This window comes from Leptonotus elevatus, chromosome 4 (genome assembly GCF_054856555.1).
Source record: "Leptonotus elevatus isolate MCC_2025b chromosome 4, RoL_Lele_1.0, whole genome shotgun sequence".
Classification (NCBI taxonomy): Eukaryota; Metazoa; Chordata; class Actinopteri; order Syngnathiformes; family Syngnathidae; genus Leptonotus; species Leptonotus elevatus.
The window spans coordinates 1,847,381-1,868,401 of record NC_141242.1 but is presented as its reverse complement, the minus strand read 5'-3'; the positions used below and the strand labels follow the sequence as shown (position 1 = coordinate 1,868,401).

Genomic DNA, 21,021 nt, shown 5'->3' with positions numbered 1-21,021 from the left:
CTTCAATTGTTAGCCGCTCTGTGGCACTTGCCATTATGTGTTAGCATCAAGCTAGCAGACTTACGCTAACAGACAAAGTTTTTTTTTTTTTTTTTTGTCGTTTTGTTTCGGTCCTGTGGGGGTTTGGGTTTTTGTCTGATTTTGGCCGTTCGTGTTCTTTGTTGAGGCCCCGTCCGCACGAAAACCCGTTTCAATGTATCCTCGCGCGTTTCTTACCGTTTAGGCCAGGGGTGCTCAAGTTGGGTCCTCGAGAGCCCCTATCCAGCCTTTTTTCCATGTTTCTCTCTACTAACACACCTGATTCATGATCAGGATCGTTATCAGGCTTCTGCTAAGCTTGTTGATTAGCTAATCATTAGATTCAGCTGTGCTGCAGGAGGGAAACATGGAAAACGAGGATCGAACTTGAGCACCCCTGGTTTAGGCCATCGTCCACACGATAGCGCGGTTTCGGAGCTTGAAAGCCGTCACGTTTGAAAGCGGGCTCCAGAGTGGCAAGATTTCGAAACGCGTCCGTTCTGTTTCCGCTTTCCCTGCATTTGAAACTGTCGTCCCTCATTTACTCACGCTCCCTCATGACACTTTTGTTTCTCGTTTAGCTTGAACCGGTTGCTAACATTCACAGCTTGACGGACTCCCAAAATGCCCCCTGACCTCTCTCTGGACCCGCTCGGCCTTCTCCTCGGCCCGCTTCAGCTGCTCCCTGAGCGAGAAGATCTCGCCGATGCCGCCGTGCCATCCGGCGGGCGCGCCGGGCTTGCCGTCGAAGGAGATGTTCTTCTGGATGGACGCGTCCACCAGGCGGCAGTTGTCCGACCGGGCCATGGTCATGTAGCTCTCGGCCAGGACGTCGTCGGCGAGCGTCCCCGTCTCTTTGGCCTCGGGGGCTTCGGTGGCCGCCTCTTCCTCCTTCAGGGACAGGTACACGCTGGCGCTGGGAGGCGGGACAAAAAAGGAGAAATGGTGAGTTGCCATTGGTCCAGAAGAACATTTATGAGGACAGAGGACGAAATTCACAAAAATAAACGTCTACTTTGTCCATTAATGGCCTCCCCCACATTATTCTCTCTTCTGCATGCAAATTACCTTCGTGGTTTACAGCGATACATTTTTTAACGAAACAGGCTTATCGCACCTGTTTTTACTCATTTTCAACAACAAAAAATCGTTAATCTTGACATAATGCCACTCAGCACGCACGTAACGAGAAACCTGCTGAATTTTACAACACTAGTTATTCATATCCAGAAGACAAAAAAAAATTCTCAAACTATTTTCAACACTTTACATTGTTAAATATGACCATGCTCCCAAAGACGTATTTATACGTTGTTGTTGTTGTTTTTAATGCTAAGAGCATACAGAAGGCTTTGATGCAGCCTCTGAACTGAAGAGAATGCTTGAAGCAATGGTAAAAAAAAATGACCAGCTGGTAGCAGCAGAGATCAACCAGGGCCATGTTGCAAAAAAAAAAGCTCCTTCCCCCAGTTTTCAACAGATTTGTGAATAATGATGAAACTTAGCTATATTCTAATGCTAATTGGTGCAAAACGGAAACAGATACAAATATTTTGAGACTAATCTTTCTTTTGGTAGGTTCCATGTTTTTATAGCAAAATCTGTCCAAATATAGTAAAACAGCCGGGAGCGAAGGGGCTTGCTTCAGTGAAAATGGCCGGGAGCGAATGAGTTAAGAGGCCCAGGTTAGCGAATGCACGTCCCGCCGCTGCGGCCGCGCGTCGCGTTACAACAACACGGCGGCGGCCCTCAAACAGGCGGCGGGTGTCGTCGGCCTTCTCGTATCCCCGTCAGCCGATCCGCGGGGCGCAGCTGGCGAGCGACCTCTCACCCCGTCCGCTGTCCGCGCAGCAGCTGCAGCCTCTCCGAGAGACGCTGGTTGTCCTCCTTCAGGGTCTGGCACTCGTCCCGCAGGCTGCGACACTCCTCCTTCAGCAGGTCCACGTCGCCTGCGTGCGACAGGACAGCGTGACGCACGTCGGCGTTTGCCGGGAAGGGAAATATTTTGCTACGCGACTCAAGTGGACTTTTTTGGGGGGATCTGGACTTGACCCGAGTCATAAATGCTTTGAGGTTGATGCCTGCAGTGAGTGATTAAGCGCCATGAGGTAAATTCCCAAAGTTCCACGCTGGGCTCAGTGGTGACATCATGTGATATGAACACACTCCCCCCCCCTCGCCCCCCCCCCCCCCCGCCCCCTTCATGACTTAATGGGCCTGCTATTCTAATTGCGCACCCCAACCCCCTTGAGACCGCAATCACAGTTGAAATACTTAATTTAAAGGTGGTAAATGATTTACGAGCTGGACTGCGGGATGCTAACGCGATGTGACGGCCATGCGCACTTTTAAAGATGGAGAGATTGTCTTTATGTGTGCGGGTTTGTGGAGATGTTGCGTAACTAATGCCACGCAATGGAAGACTTTTCTACGGAAGATGAGAGCCAGTGAAGTGGGAAAAAAAAGGGTTGGCAGGATTTTCACTTTATTCTCAGAATTCTGACTTTAATCTCAAAATTCCAATTTTATTCTCAGAATTCTGACTTTGATCTCAAAATTCCGATTTTATTCTCAGAATTCTGACTTTGATCTCAAAATTCCGATTTTATTCTCAAAATTCTGATTTAAAAGTCAGATTTCCTTTCATTTCAGATTCCTGACTTTAAAGTGAAAATTCTGACTTTATTCTCAGAATTCTAACTTTGTGACGTAGACCGATGAATTGTGGGGGGAAGTCAGAAAGTCAGAATTCTGAGAGTAAAGTCAGAATGTGCTATCCTATCCTTATGCGACCTCCCATTTATTTGGGGTGTAGTTCCACTGTTGGTCACTAGATGGAGGCATACTATTTAGTTTGACACTGAATTTGAGAGAAGAATAATGAAAACAGGAAGTATTTCAAGCTCAGCCTAATTTTTGCTAAAGATTATTATATGTCAAATTCTCTTTCATCCTGGTTTTTACGCCTACAGAAGATGACAATTTCCGGTTAATTTTATAACAAGCATTTTTGCACATGATCATTGATGTGTATTATGAATGGGCTCTTTGCGCAGCTCGACTACTTCCTGAACTTAACACCACTCCTTTTGTTTCCTGTCTTTCATGATTGGACCAATTGATTAATCCAGGTGTGCCTGGCAATTGTCGCCGTGGTTACTGAGGTCAGGCACACCTGGATTAATCAGTTGGTCCAATCATAAAAGACAGGAAATGAAGGAGTGTTTTTTTTTATTATTATTATTATTATTGAACATTATTGATCAAATGACAAATTGCCTGACACGGGCCGGTATTTGGAAATTGCGTTTTTCACTTATGGCAGGGGCGGTCTGCCGCGTAACGAGGGGGCTTTCCCGTGTGTGTCGTTTTCGAAATGCATTTGCGGAAGGGGGGGGGGGGGGGGGGGCTCCCCGCGCTCCTCACCCTCCCTCCTCTCGGCCTCCCTGCGTTGGCTCTTCATGCTGATCTCGGCCCTCAGCGTGGTGATCTCCAGCTCGTACTCCAGCGTCTCGTCCCCGAGCCGCTGGAGCTCGGCCCGCCGCCGGCACAGCTCCTCCTGCAGGGAGGCGATGTCGTTCTCGCGCTCGGCCGCCGCCTCCTCGGCCGCCTGCTGCAGCAGCAGCACCTCCTCCTGGGCCGCGCGCAGCTCCTCCTGGGCCTCGGCCAGCTCGCTCTCCTTCTCCTCCTCCAGGCTGTCCATCTCCTCCTGCACCGAGCGCAGCTGGGCTGCAAGCCAAATTGGCTTTGGTGACTTTTGGTCGTCAACTTTCAGAGTACCAGAACTAAGAAAAAAGATAGTATCTGTAGAAATGTGCTCAAAATAACTTTGGACGTGATTTTTTTTTTTTAAGGGCCGGAGTTAGGGAAAAGTTAGGGAAAAGCTGGGCTGCAAGCAAAAGTGGCTTTCAGTGTCAATTATTTTTGATGACTTTGATCAAAATGTTCCTTTTGGTCGTCAACTTTCAGAGTACCAGAACTAAGAAAAAAGATAGTATCTGTAGAAATATGCTCAAAATAACTTTGGACATGATTTTTTTTTTTTTAAGGGGCGGAGTTAGGGAGGGAAGCGTTCGAAGTTCGCCGCCGTCAAAAAAAGTTTAAGGAAGAGAGTAATCGTTTTACACAATTACTGCTACCAATAAAGTTTTATTGATATTGAAAGATACAAATAAATTAAGAGCTCAAATAGTAACAGAATTTCACTTATTAACACTTTGGAGATTTAAAAAAAAAAAAAAAACGTTTTCTTTAACTTTCTGCTTCGTGTCGAGGTTCAATTTGTGAACGTACCACATTATTCATCCAATAACAAATTTTCAAAATGGCCATTTAACTCGTTTCCACTGAATGTGGAGAATGCGGATTCAGCTGCTGTCCAGTGGAGAGGCGGATCTATTCTTGTGAGACCCGGGGGCAGAGGCCACCCCCCAAAAACCTAAAAATACATCTGCAGCTATTTGCCTTATCAGCTTTAACGCAAAGCGTTGACGTAGCACTTTTTCAAAAAATAACTACGTTATATAAACAATGAATAAGTTACAATCCAAATTATTCATTTGTGTCCCTTTCGTCTTTCTATTTTTCCTGCGCGTGAGAGAAAAAGTTTGGACTTCCTGGACAAGGAGTCGAAAGCACACACATTTGTTTTTAAATGTCAAAAGTGGTCACAAAAAGTAAATACTGAAGAAGAGCAGCTCACTTTTATTAAAAAAAAAAAGAAAAGAAAAAGGCAGTGTAACAAATAAATTGTACTTGGTTACTTCCCACCGCTGGTAAAAAAAAAAAAAAAGTGTGAGGCGGAGAACCTGATGCAACGGACGGCAACAGTATTTTTTGTTTCGCATGAAACGGAATCTTTTCAGGAAAAACGTCACAGCATATTTTCCACTTTGAAAGTCACAATAACGGCAAAACAAAAGGCTGACATCATTTGTGTCGAGTTGTTGCAAATCTCGCCGCGTTCGGTCTTTAGCGTCTTTTTAACCTGTCGTCAATGTCTTCAAACGCATCCGCCAAATTCAGGTCGCTTTCAATGCGTTATTTCGCGTGTGTGCGCGCGCGCGTGCGCAAGATGCTGACGTGGCGCTCATAAACGATGCCTCGCTTTATCGGGGCAACTGACAAGGTCATCTTGGAGGAGCTTTAAAAAAAATTCACGTAGCTCCATTTTGTATGTCCAAGCGCCAGGACACTTCCTGCCTAATTCTCATGAGACTTGAGCGAAGACATTTTGTCAACATTAAAAAAAACGTGCCGTCGTACCTTGCAGGTTCTGGATCTGTCGAGTGAAGGCTTCGGCCTGATGGGCGCTGGCCAGACGTTCATCCTCCAGCAGTCCTGGAGGAGGATGAGGAGGGGGGTGGGGGGGGGGGGGGCGGGAGATGCGGGAAATGGGAAAAGAGATAAGAGGAACATGTCAATTCAGCAGACGGACGCAAAGATGACAACTTGATAAGCCGTTCGCCCTTGAAGCAAAACTGAGGGACAAAAAGACACTTTTGTGATGCGTGCGTTTTCTGTTACATAGTAGCGCCAACATTTCGGGATTTGACGGCGTTGTGGGGCCCACCCGTCCACGTGGGGCCCACCCGTCCACCTGGGGCCTTTTTGCTGGGCCCCACAAGTTTAGACCTCTTTTTCAGGGTCAAGACTTGGTTTTTAGAGTTTGGGTTTGAATTGGGTTATGGTTGAGGTCAGGGTAAGGAATAGGGGTAGGCAATCATTTTTGATGGTTGGGATTTGGGGGGGGGGGGGGGGGGGGGCTAGGAAATGCATTATGTCAATGAGATGGCTCCAAAATAGTAAAATTGACTGATATTTTGTTTTCTCTCTCTATATATATATATATATTTTTTTTTTAAATATATATATATATATTTATTTATTTATTTATTTATTTACATCGACATTTATTTTTATATTTATTATTGAATTATATTTTTATATCCGTTTTTATTTTCACTTTTAGTCATGTATTTAGTAATTAATTTATTTTGAATTTTGGCAGTTTTGGTCCTCCATACTTTCCCACTTGTTAGAGAAGTAGCTACTGTGAGAAAATATTTTACCATTGTACTACATTTGGATTTTTATTTTTTTTTTTGGGAACGAAACAATCGAAGGCTCTTGTGAAGATGTCACAATTTGCTTTTTCTAAAATGGAGGAGGGAAGGAAATGAATAAAATCGAAAATCGGATTACATTCAGAGATGATTTTCAAATGGGAAATCTTATCCACCAAGCGTAGTACAAAGTCGGTAAGTGAGGCGCCATTGCCAGCACAACTCAAATCGTCCCGCGGTCGCCGGGATATCCGCGATACCCCCCCCCCCCCCCCCCCCCCCCCTGCGCCTCCCTGACAATGTTCCCTGAGGAACCCCGACAGTTGTCGGCGGGGAACAGCTGACGCGGGAGGTCTGGAAGCTTCTTTTGAGCGTCCACAGTTGTCCCGAGGAATGCCACGCGCGCACGCACACACAAGCGTGCGCGCTGGCATGACGCACACACTCGTGAGATGACTGCAGGCCGTTACCCAGAAGGCCTTGCTATAACTGCTCACGGCCTCCGTGGATGACATCAGGGACGACGTATCGATGACACGGGTTTGAGTTTGTTGAAGGGACGTTGAGATCATCTTGTCGCTTTTAATACGACGGCGAGCAGAACACGGTTTTCATACGCGAATGACAGAGAAGCGCCGTCACCGGCGCAGGTGGACAAAGTAGCACGGGAAAGTATACAGAAGTCTCCTCCGGGTATTTTTATTATAATTCCTGTTGCTCCTCCTGCACAACAGCAGCATTATGAATTATTGCGCAACATGAATTATGAGTGACTCGTCTTACGATTTGAACAATCTGGCGGACAAATGTTGCGATTGTGACATTTGTTGAAACGAGTTGACTGCATTTGAATAATAGCACTCTTGCGCCACCGGGGGGCAGTATAATGCCACCGGGGGACAGTATAATGCCACCGTGATTCATGAAGACAAATGAAGAAGAGCCAAACAACTCGTTCTGTTTGAAGATTCGGGCAGCCAGCTCACTACTTTCTCCTCGTCGCGTTTCACGTTACGACGCACAAATCTCCGGCTTTTTTATTGAATGAATGAACGAACATGTTTTAAAACGCTCCTTTAGTTCCTTTGTTGTAAATATTTTCAACTAAAACGCATTGAATGCCAGCCCAAACATACATCTTGTAATGTAATCTGTAATGTTAATGTGGCTCCCTCATTTTTGGGGGTTGATTTCGTTTTTGCCGCGTCATCGTCCTGGGCGGTTGTGCGCGGTTTTTGTTTTTATAGCGATTGCATGTGGGCTAACGTAGCTGAGGCTCGTGACAGCTTTTGGCATAAGGTAATTCTGAAGTGAAGCAAAAAAGATATCCTGTCATCCCGTCAGTCGCGCCTTTTTCGAAACCGGCTGTGAAGAGGAAGAGAAAAGGTTGGCACCGAAAATGTCAAGCGGTCCTCGAGAAATCAGATATTCAATCTTGTTCGGGTTCTCAACTGTTATTAATAAAGATTGACAAGATGGATGGTTGAAGATTTAATGAGCTGCAATTTTTGGGACTACTTGACACATCCAGACCCCCCCGCCCCCCCCCCCCCCCCACATTAATTGAGTTTAAGACTCCGACTATAGAGTTAAATATCCTCATTACAAGTCCACTTTAGCAGCTAAGGTTGCAAATTTTGCATTTTCCTTTTCAAAAGTCAAAAGCTTTATTAAATCAACTATTCACCAATTTAAAAAAAATAAAAAATACTTGAAAGCAATAAGTAACTTGTCCAGTCTGTGGTGGTTTGCATTGTTTGTTAGCATTAAGCTAACAGAAGTCACAATACTTCAAAGTGAGTTTTAATGTGAGGGAGGGCTAAAACTAAATGAGGAAAAAAAAAAAGAAAAAAGAATGTATGGTCTCTCACATCTTATCTCCCACGCCGTTGACTGCATATAAAAAGGCAAACGGCGCCACCTAGCGGCGAGTCTCACCTTGCAGCTCCAGGAAGCTGTCGTGGTGCTTGCCGGACGTCTGCCTGGCGTCCTCCAGCTCCAGCAGCATCTGCAGGACTTGAGCCCTCAGCTCCTCCAGCTCCTGCTCCTCGCTCAGCTCCTTCCTATCCCGGTCCCGGTCCCCGTCCCGGTCCCGGTCCCGGTCCCCCGTCCCGGTCCCGGTCCCGGTCCCCGTCCCCGTCCTCGTCCTCGTCCTTGCTGGCTCGCTCGCGCTCCATCTCCACCTTCTCGTCCTGGTCCTGGTCCTGGTCCTGGTCCTGGTCCTGGTCCTGGTCCTGGTCCCCCTGCAGCACGCCTCCTCCCTCCATGTGCTCGTCGGCGGGGCTGCTGTCGGCTTTCAGCTCGCTCAGATCATCTGAAGGAGACATGAAAGCGGTTCGGTGGGCTTCGGACGGAGGTGACGAAAGAAAGGCTGCTCGCCTCCGCGCTTTTTGTTCCGGCCTGCTTGAAAAGGAAGCCCCGCCATTGTGTTTTCAATCAATAGCGCCCTCTTGTGATGAAAGCCGCCTTTGAATCTTTTTTTTTTTTTTTTTTTTTTTTTTTTTGTGCAGCTTGCGTTTGAATATTCAAAGTAGCGCCACCTTTTCATCATGGCTGGAGCTGACATGCTTGACAGAATTGGAGCCACGACGGAGACGAGGATGACGTCAAGCGAACATGCGCACACGCAAATGATATTTAAGCAGAAAGTATTCACACCACGTGTTTAAAATACAAGACTGGTCAAAGTACTGATGGAGTTTAACCGCCTTTAAATCATGTATAAAAACCCATCGTGAAATCTTACCAATTAACATGCAAATCTAATTAAAAAAAAAAAAATGGAAAGTGAGTAGAAATGAAAAGGAACAGATATTTTTATTTTAAGCCTAAATGCAGAACAAAACAAAAGAAGATGCATTTCAACTCGAGGTGTCACGTTTCTGAATCGTAAAACGAAATCATCTCAGTCCATTTGTATTTTTAAATTTTTTTATAAAAGCACAATTACTGGGAAAATATATTTAGTCATTCTATTGAATTATTTGTTGTCATTTATTTTGTGTTGACCTTCGTGTGTGTTGATTAGTTTCCTGTCCCCTTTCATTTCTTTTTCTTTTAAAGAATGAATTGTTTAAAGAACGAACTCCTGTACTTAAATAAAATACTATAAAATCTCTCTGGATTATAAATCGCACCAGTCGCAAAATGCCTCACGAAGAAGAAAAAAAATGCTAAAGAACGTGTTGCTAACTTACCAAAAGTTTTTGCCATCTGTCCAAATAAAGTAGAAAATGGAAAAAGGTCGTCGTCATGGTAACTAATGTTGCTCGTTAAGCATGCGGCAGCCACCACAAGCATTTTCTATTTTTTATTTAGACAGCAACAACGTATTTGTACTCAGTTACTTACTGCATAAGGACTGTTTTGTTTTGTTTTGCCAGCAGGTGGCGTGAGTGAGCTGAGAATGCATTGGGCATGCTGAGGTAATGATGACGACTCGCCACTCAGTAAAAGTCCATTCAGGAGCTGTGACAAGAACCCACTACATTTAATGCTCATTTAATAATTGATTAAGTGGTCCATATTCAATATCATTACCATAACATTTAACAAAGATGAATTGATTTCATTAAATAATTGGTTAGTTGGTTTAAACTAACTAATGACATATAAGACAATTAAAATAAGAAGGAATTATTGTTGTCATCAAAATGATTTTTTTTTTTTTTTTTACATACTTTGCAAGTCACACGAGGGTTCCGTGCACATTTCACTTGAAACAATGGAATCCTCATTTACGAATACCTGTTTAAAAAATCTGAAGTGGCCCTTGAGCACAAAAGTTTGCACACCCCTTAATCTACTAGACACGCCAAAAGTTGACATCATGCACAGCTGTTGCATGCTCATGCGAAAGGAAGAGCAAAGGCGAGGCGTGATGTTCAGCCAAACTAAGACTAAAGTCCGCGAGGGGGGATTAGAATAATTTAGGGGGGAAAAAAATGTTCTCCCCGCATCAGTGAACATTGCATTAAAAACAACAGGATGGCGAATACGTTTTGTTGTGCACACGTTTGTCAGGGAGCGCAATTTGCACAAATCCCAGCAAACTTTTCACTTCACACACCAAAATGAAGCAATTCCTTCCTTAAAATGGTGCCTTGACATACAAGTGGAATTTGTTCCATCGCCGCACTCATAACTCAAAACACTGTCCATCTCAAATCATCTTTCCCCATCGAAATGAATGAAAATGCTACTAAACCCGTTCAGCTTCCGATCAAAATCCAGCAAAAAATAATTGCAATGTGTTGTTATAATAAGAAAAAAAAACTCTCTTTCGAATTGTATTTCATTAAAAAAAAAAAAAAAAGTATAGTAGTGAAATAATTCAATAGAATGCAATAGAAATTAAAAAAAATTGCCACATCTTGTTCTTGTGTTCTTCTCCTGGTATGCAGTTTTGGCCACCTGGGGGCAGTACAAGCCCGACATACAGATATGCATGGAGAGACGCCACAGAGGATAAAGAATATATGCTGTGAGTATTGTTGCATTGCCTGTCTGCATGTGTTGCTTCATGAGACGCTTGTGCTATTTGTTAGCCCATCTCAGTGTTCGCATTAGGACAGTGTTTGTTGCCTAACAACTGTTAGCATGATAGCATTGATGCTATTCTCTTTCACTATACCCCCCTGACCACATAAAGTTGAAAGTATATACTTTGTAATTTCTGTACTTTTAATCCTGTAACGGAACGCGTTTATTCTCGCGGTTGACGTTTCAACTCTTCTTACGTGACTTCCTGCCACTTTTCGCTCATTCTTGAATTTGTCATCCGCCGCTTGTTGTTCCTAATGAAGTGTCCGACGCCGTCTTTATCTCGCTCTGCTGTGCGGCGGCAACGACGGGATGAAGGACGAGCGCGGCAGGGGAACGCGCGCGGAGGATTAATTAAAAATTGAGTCTCGCAGATGTAAATCTCGGCTCGGGGGATTCTTGTCTCTCTCCTCGTAATTATTTCTCTGCGCCGAGCGCCAAAACCACCACAACGGTTGGCGAGGCGCAACGATTTCCAACACAATTAGGCGTCGTATTTGCGTGCCGTCTTTCCGTCCTTGCACTGAAGCATAATCGACTTCATTTCCACAACGCGGCACTTGAGAGACCGCGCGAGTGCTTTGGACTATTTTGTCCTTCAACTTTCACGCTGACGTTAATGAGTTTGTCGCAAAGAATCATAAAAAGCCGGAGATGCTCGTATTGCGCTCGCGGCTGGGGGACTTCGCAATGCAGAGAAATTAGAGACTGACACTCGTTTGAACATTTAGTAGTATATATTCACTCGCTGAAGCAACCCCCTTCGCTCCTGGCTGTTTTACTGGATTTTTGACAGATATTTCGCAGGGCCCACAGAATATGGTGTTCTATTGCTATAAAACATGGAACTTACCAAGAGAAATATTAGAGTCTCATCTTTCATCAGGAAAAAAGTATATTTGTATTTGTTATCTGTTGCAACATGGCCCTGGTTGATCTCTTACACTCTGCTGCCACCTGCTGGCCGTTTTTATAATAACTCCCATTGCTTCACGCATTCTCTTCGGTTCAGAGGCTGCATCAAAGCCTCCTGTATGCCATAGCATTAAAAACGTATAAGTACGTCTTTGGGAGCATGTAAATATTAAAAATAGAACGTATTTATACGTCTTTGGGAGCAAATGAGTTAATTGAATCTACATTTTGGCATCAGTAAGAAAGAACTATAAAGAAATAAAGAAAACCTGAAGTCGATCACATATTGTTGGCGTCGGGTCGACGAAACCTCCTGTGACATAATTTGATAAATGCATTGCCTTGGTTGAACGAAAAGTGGCGATTTTGGAGATGCGAGGACTCCGCCGATACCTGCGATATGCAACCAAGACCCTGCTATAGAATATTTGAATTGTGTTGATTTATTGCCATCAGTTTATTGTCGTTGCGTCCTCCCTCTTCTCTCGTCCGCCGAATGATCTAATCGGACGCAATCGCATCGAACAGTTTGGAAAGTCCCGCCTGCAGCCGCAGAACAGGATGAGCGGAAAAAGAAAAAAAGGAGAGAAAGAGCGAGAGTAGCGTTGTCCGTCCGCGGGACATTCTTGCGTAATCCTGACGCGGCGTCACGCACGCATTGTCGGTCAAGGAGAAAACAATTGCGGGCTTACATGATTGGAACGCTACATGATAGCGGCGGAAAGGAACACGCAGAAACGTTCACGCGTGCGGCTGACTCGTCACGTCAATTACATGTGAAGTTTCTTGGCAGAAAAATATTTGGCATTTGTGGAATATGTGACGAAAGAAACTGTTATTAGTGTGATGAGATAAGTCATTCGTGATTGCTGTGGATGCCAACCCCTCATCAGGTGGACGCTAACCCTCTTGACCCAACCCTCTGCACGCCCCTGCTTTGAAACCCTAAATTGAAAACCTGAATTTGAAATCCTACTTGTGAAACACTAACAGCACTTTAAAACCCTACTTTAAAATCCTAACCCTAATTTAAAACCCTTTTTTGAAATCCTACCCGACTTTGAAACCCTAATCTGAGTTTGAAATCATACATTTGAAACACTAACAGCACTTTAAAACCCTACTTTAAAATCCTAACCCTAATTTAAAACCCTTTTTTGAAATCCGACTTTGAAATCCTAACCCTCATTTAAAACCCCAACTTTACTTCAAATCCTAATTTGAAACCCTAACCCTAATTTCATACCCTACTTTGAAACCCTAATCTGAGTTTGAAATCATACACTAACAGCACTTTAAAACCCTACTTTGAAACCCTAACCCTAATTTAAAACCCTACTTTGAAACCCTAACCCTAATTTAAAATCCTACTTTGAAATCCTAACCCTCATTTAAAACCCCAACTTTTCTTCAAATCCTAATTTGAAACCCTAACCCTAATTTCACACCCGACTTTGAAACCCTAATCTGAGTTTGAAATCATACGCTAACAGCACTTTAAAACCCTACCTTAAAATCCTAACCCTACTTTGATAGCTGAAACCCTAACTCAAGTTTGAAACCTTCCCTTTGAGACGCTAACCCTCGATTAAAACCCGACTTTCCCGGGTTTCCCTGCTGGATGGCACTTCTACATGTCTGTAAATACACAATCTGCAATGTGGATGTGCATGGAAAAAAAATAAAAATAATTGAAAGCCAAATTTTTGTGCGTGTAAAAAAGTAAAGTAAATGACAGCTCTTCTTTATCTTTAACAAGAGCGAAATAAATAAATTACCGAATAAACCCCAAATGCTCATTTATGATATGAATTGACAAAAATGAAAACGATGACATTTTCACTCAAATTTTAGTTTTAAGTTTTATAAACCTAAGATGTAGTTTCAGTTAGTCGTCGTTTTCTTACAACCATTTTTTTTTTTATCAGTATTACATTTCGTTAACGGAAATTGAATTATTTTTGGTTAACTATCATAAACTTGGCAGGGTGTGAAGGAGCGCTTTAAGCGGGGGGGGCATCACACGGGGGCACCAATTCAAGCTGGGACCGCTGATGCCGATGAGGATCCTATTAAATGTGAAACCTTCGTTAATAGACCAGCAAGTATTCTCATGAGCATGCAAACACACACACACACACACATACGTTGTATTCCCGTGTAGGAGGTTATGCATTATGCACATCCCATCTTTGAAGTTAGCACACGAGCGATGGGGAGTAGGAGGGGAGAAATGAGGGAGGGGGGGGGGTATAATATGAGCACAAAAAAAGGCAGAATGAGGAACGGGAGTAAAATATCTGAAAAAAATCAAAAAATAAAATAAAATAAAATAAATTTAAAAAAAATAAAAAAAATATAAATAATTATAATAATAATAAAAATAAAAATAAAATTACAAAAAAAAAAAAAAAAAGGGAGTAAAATATCTGGAGAATGAAGTCACCTAACGAGCGCTCCATCTGTTGCGGCCCGCTCGTAAAAAAAATGACAGTCATGTTGTTGCCGCGGTGACGTGCGCACACTTGCAGCAAAGTGGAAACGTCGCCCCCCCGGTGAAAGGAGCTTGTTTGTTGCTGGGGATGATCGGCGTCGCTCAGGGAAGTAACACAAAGTGGGTCATTGGAATAAATAGGCACGCCGGCGCGTGGGTTCTCGTCGGGCCTCATTAGACGAGCGCGCGCAAATGGACACAAAAGCGTCTTCAAACGGGAGGTGATTCGTCTTCGCTTTCTTTTGCCTGATGCGCGACGTGAGCAGCAAGAGAACAAACCATGCGGTGGTAATCCATGTGATTGCAAATCGCCGCCTCCCACCCGACGCCAACCTCTTCTTTCCGGCTTTTCGACATCGCCTGAGGCCACAACGAGGACGACGCGAGAGGGACTCCATATTGCGCTCGGAGTTTAGCATCCGTTTTTTTGCTCCGTTACGCGCTGCAAAAATGTTGCCCGTTCACTGTTTTTGTGCTCAGGCGGAATCCGCGCATGCTCCTGACCAGGACTGTCAAGCTTACTTTAATTTGGTGACCACTTTCACTCAAATGTCATCTCTCGTGGACGCGAGCAGTATGAAGGCGGACTAATTAAACAACAGGTCCAACATTGTCTTTTTCTTTTTTTTGCGTAAACAATAGTAGTCGTAATAATAAGTTATCTGAAATGTCTTAAATCAACATTCTAAGTAACAGTTTTTTTTTTTCAATTTTAGTGAGAAAATGGATTGTGTTGTGTCCTCACGGGCCAGATCGGACCCACTGATGGGCTGCTTATGGCCCATGAGCCGTAGGTTTGACAACCTCGTTACAGACACCTGCTGGTCTAACGTGGGGTTAAAGTGTCCTAAAGTGTTTTAGGACAGTTTAATCTCTGGGAAGGGGGGGTTAAGGGTCCTAGGACAGATTACCCCCCCAACCCCCCCCCCCCCCCCACACACACACACACACCCTCCCTTTTATAGAAACGTACAAAAAAAAATTACACATCTGTATAACGTCTAGGGAAAAAACTGTATTTAAGCTATCAACAATCAGTAAACAGCATGGGTGTCAAACTCAAGACCCGGTGACCAGAAGCAGCCCACCTCGTCATTTGATGTGCCCCGTGAAAGCACCAAGTGTGTCCACTGTCCAATCAGATTTGAGCTATTATTTGTTGCCATGTCAATCTAATCTGCCCAGGAAATTCACGATCAGTAATGCTGGCCCACATAACTATTATTAGCAACTTCTTTCATCAATCTGATTTGTCATCTGTCATCACCACAGCCTGATGACGTTGCCATTTTTCCCGTCTTCTGATTGGTCAAAGCAAGACGCGTTACAGCCAACGAGTCAAACACGTTATTACATTTATTAATGCGCATCCCTGGTTATTGCATTTGTTTAAGAGTTTGATTGATAGGATTTTCCCGTGCTAGTCTTGATAATTAGACTCTGGAACGGGCTAAGAAGAAGAAAGAAAGAAAGAAAGAAAGAGAAAGAAAGAAAGAAAGAAGCGGGGGTGCCTCGAGGGCCCTCCAAGGTTTGTTTTCATCCGTTTTCCCTCCGTGGGAAACTCGCAGCTGTGATGTTTTTTAAAGATTTCTGCTGCTCAAGCCGCCGCAAAGTGCGTCCGCTGCGCCAACTCGGTTGCTGTTTATTAGTCCCGGAGAGACCAGAAAAAAAATCTGCCGGTGCACCCTGTGGGGATGTTAGTGCTTCTTACAAAATGGGGGGGGGAGGTGAAGTGGGGGGGGGGGGGGGGGGTGAAGTGGGGGGGGGGGGGGCACCGCACTGGAGAGAAGTACGGGGAAAGAGGATGTCAGGAGTGGAACAACGTGGGCTCAGGCAGGTTTTGTGTGCGCGTGCGTGCGTGCGTGCGCGCGTGCGTGTAGGCGCTGTGGAGAGACGTTGAGAGGGAAAGCAGGGAGCCACTCGGCGGCTCGCGCACGTAGGAGGCGCAATATGGTGGCTGATCGCAGTAAAACACAACAAACAGCTTGCAAATGTCAAATCTGCACTCGGCAGCGGGACTGCAACGCACAAACGTGGCCAGCAGGGGGTGCGGTTTTTCCAATACAGAGGAATACGGTCGACACTCCGTTTATCGTGGGGGGGGTGGGGGTACATTTTCAGATCTGCACGAAATTGTTGAAAATCTGCGGTATAGTGAGAGCGTAATAATAAAAAAATGAAAATAGTTTTAGCCAATGATTGAACGTGGGTGATTTTGGACATGGTGTAAAATGGGAAAATGAACCAAATTGAATGAAACTACAGAATGTGCTGCAGTGTGTTTGTTTACTTGTTTGTGATTGTTGGCTAATATCATTTGTGTTTGTGTAATTTTGTGTAATTTTGTGTAATTTTGTGTAATTTTGTGTAATTTTGTGTAATTGCGTTCTGGACATGCAGCTTGTAAGCAAAAGCGATTTTGGTCACTTCATTGAAAGTCGTCCATTTGGCGCGTGGACCTTCATTAAGGATTTGCCCCAACTTAATCCTGACATGATCCCGTCTCTTTTGCTTTTTTTTGTTTTGCCTGGGTAATGGGGATGGGCGGAGCCTCCTGTGCACGCCTGACCTTCATGACCACCGGTCAAGTTGTCACAGATTGCTACAGTTGAAGTTTGAAAAGAAAAACCTGCATTAAAGCACTGAGGAAATCCTGGCATCATTTATGTGGTAAACGTTTATTTATATAGATATGCTGAGGGCCATAATAAAGTGCACGGTGGGCCGCAAATGGGCCCCGGGCCGAAGTTTGGTTAGAAGAAACTGTTGGGTCTAAACAAATCGAATTTTACAAAACAAATGTTAGGATTGAGGCGGTAAATGTAAAGAGAGCGTATTGTCGTTTTCCTCTTATGTAGCATGTATGCTATGTTTGTGGTTTGCGCCCCACCGCCATTTTTTTTTTCATATATAAAAACAAAAACTGCACGGCAAATTAGCCAAACAAGATTTTTTTTTTTGTCCTGCTCAACATTCAAACTTCATCTTATGAACATTTTCTTGCTCGGACGCAAAGAAACGAGCCGTCGTGGAGTCAACAAGACGAAGCATGTCGGTTGAGCGAGAAGGAATTTCTTCCTCCGCGTTATGAAAAGCGCAGAATGGAATTAGAGCAATTTCAAATTTCATTAAACGCGCAATTATTAAAGGCGTCGATCGAATACGAATTTGCGGCAGGAACAGGAAAAGGAAGCCGCTTGCTCGACACAGCTCACCAGGTTATTGACCTGCCTGACCTCAGTGACCCCCCCCCTCACCCCCCACCCCACAAACCCCCGCATGCACTCATAAACATCCTCCTGATAAACACACACGTTCTCAGTCTGCGTGTCTATCAAAAGCAGATTAAAGATACTTCCTCATTCGCTCGCACCCAAAACAACAAGACGGTACGCAAAGTATCTGCCGATCTTTTACACGCAACGCACGCACACTCAAAATGCGAACACTTTCTGGAGCGTTTAATTAATGCGAGGAGCCAAACCAGGACGGCGCATTTGTTTTACGTCAACCCAGATTAGCACCACTTTTTTCACCAACGCTTCCTGGACCCGTGCCTCGTTCCTCGCCACAAAGTTCCTTCCAAAACAACCGAGTCGATTTTGCGGACTCGTGCTCGCAAACCAACAAAAGTAGCGCGACGGCCACAAGAATGCTGTAAAAAATCTCAGAAAGAAATAACGTGGCAAAACAATTTTTCACCTGATTGTTGACTTTCTGCCAGAAAAGGATTTGGCAAACAACTACTCACTTGTGTGAAAATATTATTTTGGATGTTTTGTTACTTTCTGGTACTATTTTTATTTTTATTTTTATTTTTTGCTAACTGTACGAAGACACCAAAAAACAGCAAAGATGCGCATCAACAGCACAGCCATCAATCAACGAAATCATCCGAGGCGGAACAGAACTTTAATACAACACTTAGATTTTCACATTTTGTAGTTGAGTCAGTGAAAAATAAAACATCTTCTTTTTTTTTTTACTTTAACCAAATTTGCAGTATTTATGAAGACAACTTCCGTTATTTCTATGTAACCTTTTTCAACACCAACATACAGCTAAGAAGATACGACCAAAAAGTAGCAAAAGTACCCCGATTTCGATTCGATTATGTTTTTCCCATCTGCTCACATCTGTGCGATCTGTAAATGTTGTCGTTTTTTTTTTTTGTTTTTTTTAGTTAGTATTGTAGAATATGTTTTTGGTGCTGGAAAACTTCTGCTCCGCACTTCATTCCATTTAGCAGTAATCGAGTGAAAATGAAAAATATTTACAGTGCAAGTCAACTTCCATCGTGTGCGCCCCAAAATGTCATGTTGGAGGCCACAAAAAGTTAGTTTGGAACCCTCAACCCCCCCATCCGTCCATTTTCTTAACCGCTTGTCCTCACAAGGGTCGCGGGAAACCTACATTGTAAAAAATAAATAAATAAATAAATAAATAAGAAATCGTGGGCCCAAAAATGAGTGAGTGGGATGTCAGCCAGATTAGCACGACTTTTTCATGAATTCTTTCTCCGAAACCAGCCGAGTCGTTTTTTGCGCCGATCTGCTCCAACACCAACAAACTGCTCCACGCACAAATTGCCATGTCGAACTTCACCATATCAGCACCACTTTCCCCCCTTATTTTTCCTTGCCCCCGGGCCCCTTCCTCTGCGGAAAGTTCATTAGAACCCATCCGAGTCGCTTTGCGTCACCCTTCCAGAACCCCAACAAACGGCTTTAAAAAAAAAAAAACACCATCACGTATCCCGAAGCAAGCCCGCCGTTACCTGCCGGTGTGTCGCCTCCGCGCAATCCATCGCCACATGCGGCAGCCCGTCCGTCGGCTCGCCTGATACAGATGAGCTCTCCCTTTAATCCCCCCTCCTCCTCCTCCTCCTCCTCCTCATCATCACCTGACCTCCTCAATCCTCATCCATCCATCCCTCCTTCACTCGCCTGCTAAAAATAGCCACCAGCACAACATCGCGTTCACGCGCACGCGCGCGCACACGCACACGCACACACACAGGGAGAGTGACGAATCGGTACCTGTGGCGTCCAAAGCCTCCTCGATGAGCGGAGGTAAGCGCAAGCCCTCCATCGGCTGCGGCAGCACAGGCGCAAAAAAAAAGACAAGAAAAAGGGCGAGCGTGTGGGCGACGGAGAGGGTCGCAGGCGCCGCACGCCCACCCCGGCTGCAGGCAGGCAAAGGGGGAGAGCGACACGAGAGCAAAAAGCGTTCAGCATCAAGTACTCACACGCATGTCAACACAGCACACGCACACGCACACGCACACGCATCGACGTAGCGGGGGAGAAATGGGGGAGGGTCCACGGAGCGTGGGAGCGATGCCGAGAGGGGAGAGAGGAGGAGGGGAGGAGTCGAGTGGAGGGGGAAAGATGCCGCTTTGCTTGCCAGACAACAAAATTCCTTCTTCCTTCCCCTCTCTCTCTCTCTCTCTCTCTCTCTCTCTCTCTCTCTCTCTCTCTCTCTCTCTCTCTCTCTCTCTCTCTCTCTCTCTCTCTCTCTCTCTCTCTCTCTCTCTCTCTCTCTCTCTCTGTCTCTCTCTCTCTCCCTCTCCCTCCCTCTCCCCCCCCCCCTCTCTCTCTCTCTCTCTCACACCCTCTCCCTCTCCCTCCCTCTCTCTCCCCCTCTCTCCCCTCTCTCTCTCTCTCTCTCTCTCTCTCTCACACCCTCCCAGCTTGGGTTTTAGTTGTTGCGTACTATTTTTGTGCTGTTCTTTTCAGCCGACGTTCTGGTTGCTATTTTTTTTTACCAGCTGGAGTCTATTGTGACGCAAGCAGACTGATTTTGAACATCTCAAGACGGGCGAAATCAAATAGTGGGAAGGGGAGGGGGGAGGAGCATACGAGCGTGAAGTGCAGTTGCACATCCACTGCTGTAGGCGGCGTTGGCGCTCTCAGTGTCAGAGTGTGCGAAACAGATTCATATTTTTGGTTTTGTGTGTTAATAAGGATACAATGTTGTGCAGAGCTGTACATTTTTTCGGGAGGAGGTGCGAAACATAACAGAATAATAATAATAATAAAGAGCAATAGAGTAGTAGTAGAAGTACTTGGTTACTTAAGTAGATTTTTTTCACTATCTGTACTGTATTTTGCAGAAGACTTTACTTTTGTTTACAGAAGCATATTGCTGACACATTAGAAGAAAATATATTCAATATTACATTAAAAATTATAATATAATTAATTTCACATTTTAATATGATTTTTTTGTGTGAAAAATGTGATCACTTTCGCATTTTAACATAAGTTTGGCTTCCGCATTCATTGTATGTATTTTTTTTTTTAATCTTCAATCTTTTTAAACACCTGGCTCTTTTTTTTTTTCACTGTAATTGGAGAGCGATGTCGTTATGTCGTTCCTAACTTTGATTTATAAAAACACAAAAACAACCTTGAACAGGAAGTCAAACTTGTTCTCACCTTAAAATGTGAACGCAGCCTGTTTTCACGGGCGCGGCCATCTTGTGTTGTTGATGAATCTGAAAAAGTGCCGAGTGCACGTCTGGCATGTGCGGAATGCAGCCACATTTCGAACCATGTGCCTTTTTGTCCATTAATTTCTGCGCTCCAAAAGACAAAACTGCAATTGAGCCGCTGTTGTTCTCAGCGGCTCAATTGCGTAAGAACGTCAACCGGAAATTCCATATTTCATCCAAACGTGACTATTGGCTACGTGTGACTATAAACATGACGCCACCACACACACACACACACGCACACACGCACACGCACACGCACGCACACACACACGCACGCACACCAACCGACTCATGTTGAGTCCCTGCAATCTATTTTTTGCACTCGTCTTCTTTTTCAGTCGCTCTTGTGTTTCCTCTTATGTCAATATTTCTCGCAGTGTCCCAAAATAAGCGTCTCACACTAAAAAGATGACGTTTGTTTGTCGTCAGCGCAGTGGACGAGCGGTCAGCGCGTCTGCCTCACAGTCAGAAGGATTCACACTTGCAAA

The 21,021-nt window shown here is 44.5% G+C and overlaps 1 protein-coding gene across 1 annotated transcript in view; it reads right to left on the bottom strand.

Annotated features, from left to right (window-relative positions):
* The window catches only part of LOC147174964 (sarcolemmal membrane-associated protein-like), a 28,768-nt gene extending 9,316 nt beyond the window's left edge, over nt 1-19,452 (bottom strand). Inside the window, exons 1-7 of the mRNA XM_086073492.1 lie at nt 19,074-19,452; nt 8,218-8,397; nt 8,022-8,171; nt 5,284-5,358; nt 3,445-3,747; nt 1,850-1,967; nt 655-934 (exon numbers count right to left, since the gene is read on the bottom strand). Coding sequence (XP_085929618.1) covers nt 655-934; nt 1,850-1,967; nt 3,445-3,747; nt 5,284-5,358; nt 8,022-8,171; nt 8,218-8,397; nt 19,074-19,125 — 1,158 coding nt within the window. The 5' untranslated portion in view covers nt 19,126-19,452. The remainder of the gene's footprint in view (nt 1-654; nt 935-1,849; nt 1,968-3,444; nt 3,748-5,283; nt 5,359-8,021; nt 8,172-8,217; nt 8,398-19,073) is intronic.
* Between the last annotated feature and the right edge of the window lie 1,569 nt (nt 19,453-21,021).